At 37.1% G+C, this 5,996-nt stretch overlaps 1 protein-coding gene across 1 annotated transcript in view; it reads left to right on the plus strand.

Moving 5' to 3' along the window:
• Positions 1–5,996, plus strand: part of LOC111088197 — a 53,914-nt gene that overhangs the window by 22,749 nt on the left and 25,169 nt on the right. The window contains exon 7 of the mRNA XM_022397512.1: positions 907–1,135. Coding sequence (XP_022253220.1) covers positions 907–1,106 — 200 coding nt within the window. The 3' untranslated portion in view covers positions 1,107–1,135. The remainder of the gene's footprint in view (positions 1–906; positions 1,136–5,996) is intronic.

Consider the following 5,996-nt stretch of genomic DNA (forward strand, 5'->3'; position numbering starts at 1 on the left):
AGAGGTAAGGATGGAAATATGTCAGACTCTTTACTATAGCAAAGAGTTCCCGCCGTGTTACACAGTAGTTCCTCTCTGGTCTACTCAAAATTCTACTGAAGTAGGCCACCACATATTCGTTTTTGCCCACTTTCTACCCATTGTTTCCTTGTGAAACTCTCACATAAATTCACATAAAACATTACAAACAACCTTTGCATTTAGCAAAAAATTAATTAAACATAAAGTAAGAGAAAAGAATTTATTATCCTTTGCCATGTATATATATATATATATAACTGTTAATGTTTTATTCCAATTTCTTATTCTCTAATACATGCACCTAGAAGATAATATTTAGTTCTTGTCGTATACCACTTAGTTCATTAATATGTAATAAAGTTACATTTAGTTGCTCTTTCAACTGTAACACATTGTTGTTGATACTTTGTTGTGGTTTATTACTCCTTAATATGCCCAAATAGAAGGTAATGTTTACTTCTGAAATGATACTTACCTCCTTTAACAAAATTAGCTATTCTCGTTCAGTGCTGCACTATATATACAAACTTTTTCTTTACGCATGGAATTGCCATATTCCAACATGTCTGTCATTCAAATCATCAAGTATCATCTCTTAACCAATAGTAGCATGATATGCTCACGTGATGCATGTGACTCCCTCTATACTCCTCTACTGAATCTTCACTTCTCATTTGGCAGTGCTCTTGTTCAAACGTTTCAAATTGTGCACTAGTGTGCTTCATTGTCGTAACTTTAAAAGTTTTACTGTCGCTGTGGTTTTCTACTCGTTTTTGCTTATACAGTTGATGAATTTATTTTCAATTACTTTCCAGTCCTTTTTTTTGCATGGTGTATTATCTATCAAACACATTTAATAAGAGCACTCTTTTGCCATTTCTGCAGGTAAGGGTGACCCGTCATGGTGTTTGCAGGCGATTTTTTGCCAGGAGATTGAATATTATGTAGATCTAACACTTTCTCCTGATGATGCTCCACTTCCTCACGAACAACCCGACCCTGTTTGTTCTGGTGCAGATTTGGTAGCCTTTTTCTGCCACTGGATTTTGTCATGTCTTCCTCTGCTCCACTTGCAAATCAATTAGATTACGGTGTTTTGGACTATATTTCTCAGGTATGTGATGTTTTATCTCTTTCCTTAGATATTAGGATCCTGGGTGTGGATCGGTTTGCTTTGGCATATCATCATGCAGACTGTTCTAGAATCTCAGTTGTTTGGGTCTATTTTGCTTGTATGGGGGAGGAGAGGGCTATCCCTGATTTTCCAATGCATTATCCCATGCCAATTTTTTCACACCTTGTCTTACTTTTACATCCCTTCTGCTTTATTTATCTACCAAACTTCTCCTTTCTGAGGCTCTACACAAACATCCTAAGGGTTTTTCCTGGAACAGCATCTCACTTCTTATCTCCATATGGGCTTATGTGTTATTCTCGGCTCTTGCTTTCCACGTGATTTCTCTGGGTTGTGATGACCCTTTATCACAGGTTTGTTGGTCACTCACGTATTTCGGGGGATTCTGTTTCACTCTTCTTTTCTTTGGTGGTATTTTCGACCATATCCCAGGCACTTTGGACTTCCGAGTGGAATCCCTGCATCAACACTGTACCCATCTTCCAGGTGTTCTGTATTTCGTCGTTTTCTTCAACGTAATTTGGCATACCACCATCAGTATCAGTGACTATCCATAGGGTTCTGGTCCAATGGGAGCTCGATTGTGCAACTTTGTTCCCCTTTGGTGATATATTTTGTCTCAGATCAGTTGGTTATTTGGGTTCTATTGGTTGGACTTGTTCTCTAATTCCTTTCTTTTCCCCTTCTTGTTTGTCACAGATTCCCAATCCTTCCCTCTATCTCGGGATCCCTTTACCTGCTAATGTTGGGCAAAGACTGTTCACGACCTTCTGTTTCATCTGGCCTTTGAAACTGTGAATTTTTTTCTTCAGGTTGTATTCCAGGATGTTGGTTGTCCCCATGACAACTGGTGCTGGCGATCTGTCATAGATTGGCCTGCCTCATTCCTTTTCTCCATCTCCCTCATTTTCCTCTGGAGGGCTTTTTTCTCTAGGTTTCGAGATGACCCATTACATATAATGTTCACTCACTTGTCACGACCATATCTTCGGTTTGTCCTTTGAAGGGTGATCTATCAACTCCACATATTACAACTGGGCTTGCTTTGTCCTTGTATGTTTTTGTTGACTGGTTCAAGCTTTAGTTCGTTTGACTTTATTTGTTGGAACTTTTAGTTACACACTCTTACTGCTCCCTCTCTTACCACTTACGAGGTTCTATTGCTTACAGGGATGTGGTCTTCCATGACTACACTTCTCTTGAATTGGGCTCCTATGTGAGCTATTTACGACTAATGTTCTTTTGCATGGGTTCCTTTGCAGGCTCTTATTACCCTTCCTCATCCTATAGTCGATGATCAGCATTGGTGGTTGGACAAGCCCCACACGTTGACAAGTGTCTTGCTTCCTTCTCCTCATCTGGATTTCCTTCTTTTTACAGATGCTTCCCTTTAGGGATAGGGGTGTAGGTCAATTAGCAGGAAGCTTCTAGGTGTTGGTATTTGACCAAAAAAGTGTTCTCAACTCCACACTGGTGCTTCTTGTAGTTCATTAGACCTTGGATCATTATCTTTATCAGGCCAAACATTTTCTGGTCATGATTCATCCCAATAATTCTACTGTGGTTGCTTACCTCATTTGCCAGGGTGGCACCCATTCTTGATCCCTATGTTTTCACACATTTGATCTTCTTTTCAGGACCCACATGCAGGATATCATATCATGGCATGTCAGTTTCCGGGTGCTTTCCATCTTGTTGCAGATCATTCTTCCTGTCCAGACAGACTATCCAACAGAGTTGTCTCTCGATCCTATGGTTCTTCAGTGGCTTTGCATTCGGTAAGGTATTCCTCACATCGATGCATTTGTCACATCACTTAACTACAAACTCCCTCTGACTTGGTCTCTGGTACCTCATCCACTTACCATGACTGTTGATGCTTTCAATCAGGATTAGATTTTTTAATTTTTTATATGTTATCCTCCTATTTAACCCCTTCTCTGAGTGATTTAGCTTTTCCATACTTCATAGTGTCAGGTCCTTTTGATTGCTTCTTACTGAGTGGCTTTATCATGGTTCCATGCCTTCTCCAGTTCCACTTTACCCTTGTGCTACCCCCTCCTCTGCCTCCCTTCCTGCTTTGAAAAACTCAGTCATTGGTGCTTCATCTCATTCTTCATGCTTGGTTTTATCACATCCTTGACATGGAGATTGGGATTGTCACTTCCCTTCTGGCCCATTCTATCAGCCCTTCCTCTATGGAAGTTTAATTGCATCAATGGAATGTTTTCCACTGTTGGTCTCTAGGCCAGGAACTTGCGGCTGTTTGGCTCACTGTTTTTTGTATTGTGGAATTCTTACTTGGCTTTTTGATCTGGGTTCATCTGTTGCCTCACTTTCCAGTTATTGCGCATCTTTCTCCCACACCTACCATTTTTCCCGATACCATTGTATTTTCCTCTTCTACGCTGTCCCTTTTGTTCCCTCACACCTCTGCAGCACAGGAGGGTTCCTCCTTTTTGCTACTTCCCCTTCCTTCTGTTTCCCACCAAACATGCTCGCCCTTTCAGCCATGAGGCATTAAAGTGTGCTGGTCAAATCCCACTATTCTTTGGTAAAAGAGTAGCCTTCAATTTGGAGACCTCATTCTACCTTCACATGGAAGTTGTTTCCAAGCTTAGAAGTTTTGGATTGGAGTGAACCAGTCCAATGTAAATCCTCATACAAGTACAGGTTGTCTATTCTATCTTCCTCCCTCAATTGCTCTGTCTGTGTCTTTGTTCACAGTGGTAGTATGTAGGATTGTTCTGGTGTAGTCCTTGTCTATCTCTCATTCTTTTCTTATGGGGATGTTATTGCCTTTGGATTGTGCTAGACTATACCATGGTTGGGGGAGTTGATTACATGTGATAGAAATTGTTTTGTTTCTGGCTGTCTATTCCCCGATCGATAGATCAGTGATGATCCTAGTGGCATACCCAGTAGTTCGTGCAGGTGTTAATCCCCAATTGTTGAGTTTAAGGTGAAGATGGTATTATCCTCATTTTACCCTCACATAGATGTCAGTACACAGTGAAGAGGCTTCGGATGTAGTTAACTTACTGAGTATGGTCCACTGTGTTCTAGCCACTACACCTCACAATTTCTGTCATTGTACTTTATACAATCTATGCATTTTCTGATGCACAAAAGTATTTTTAATCTCAAAATGAAAATTACTTTGCATGTTGGATAGGCAACATGCAAAAAGAAAAAAAGGCATGAGAAAAACATTGCTTTACAAACATTAAGTCTTAATAAAAAAAATTGATATTTTGCTTCTGAAAGCATTGTAATGTTTACTGATAATCTGCCAAATTTCGTTAACATATGCTTACTAATTTAAAAACTATAGCATGAAAACAAGCACAAATGGCTATGAGGTCGGTCTCATGGACTGAGCCCATGCTAAAAGAGTTAAGGAGTAATTAGCCCTAAACAGTACCTACTAAGTGTACATGTTAAACCTTTCCTTTCAGGTTGGTTGGAATCCACCAAGCTCTTAACCAGGAAAGTATCTATGAGAGTAACTGTATTATAATTTTTGAAAATGTATCCAAGCCTTTACAAAATTTTGTAGATTATTAGTAAACATTACAAGGATTTCATACACAAAATATCTGGTTTTTGAATTATGTTTTAAGATTTTTTTATTAAAGATTTGCTCGTGAACTTTTCTTTCAGAATGTTGACAATCCAACGTGCAAAATAATTTTGATTTTAAGATTAAAAATACTTTTCTTTATCTGAAATTTGTCAAATTTCATTTGTGTAATCTCTATATCCTTCTAGATAATCATCAAACCTTTTTTTAAGTAAAAATATGTATTTAATCTGTTATTTTATCAATATTAACTCCATGTGATGTTAATCGATTTGACCAACCTTGTAACCATCATAAAAATTATGAAATAAATCTAAATTACCGTTTTTATTCTAGAATAATGGCAAATAATATTAGGAAACTTCCAACCATGCCCAACTAACAGTACAGAAGTTACAATAACGTGGCACATGTGACTCATGTAACTGTATCCAATAATATAAAACTGACCTTTAGTCTTTACAAAGTGACCTGTCTTGACTGTGTTTTATTATACTAGTATTTTGTAAAATACAGTCACATTTTAATTATTATACATTATATATGTATATAGATTATTACTATTTAGAAATAATTTCTTAAACTAATTTTTTATTAAACATAGAACAGTAAATAAAGAAGTAAAGCAAACAAATTATCTTTTCTAGTTATGACCTTTGTACTTGGTTGCTAAGTCTTTAAAAATTTTGCATGTGGAAGACATAAAACGAAATATATTATATAGGTTTTATATATATATACTTTTTAATAACTAAAAAATCATAAATTACTACATCAATACCATAGAATTTTACTATAATTTATCAAACGTAGTAACTAAGCTGGATTTGGGTCTAAAAAAATATGAAATTTCTAGCAGAATACAGACACACCCTACCTCCTTGAAATATTGGTTGAAAAGAAAGAAATGGTGTCCAAGCCCATTAAAATGGCTGAGAAAGCCATTAGGGGGACATTCTGAGCTTTTTATTGGTTATTCGTGTCATATATAGAAGGAAGTATATATAAGAGAGCATTTCCAAAAATGCAAAGAGGTGGGTGGGGTGCCACAGTGTTTGATTTATTACATGAGCAGTATCTTAGCAAATTGAAAAGATAAGACCTTCTTATTTTATATTCTAGCTTGTAAGTATCAGTAATTTGAGTCTCTAATTCATACAAAACTAGAAACTTAGTATTTTGACTTTACAAACATCTAATTTGAACCAGTGCTGCATTCAAAATACCACGTGACACACAGAAATTGATATTTATCTC

This window comes from Limulus polyphemus, unplaced genomic scaffold (genome assembly GCF_000517525.1).
Source record: "Limulus polyphemus unplaced genomic scaffold, Limulus_polyphemus-2.1.2 Scaffold3302, whole genome shotgun sequence".
In the NCBI taxonomy this organism is placed as follows: domain Eukaryota; kingdom Metazoa; phylum Arthropoda; class Merostomata; order Xiphosura; family Limulidae; genus Limulus; species Limulus polyphemus.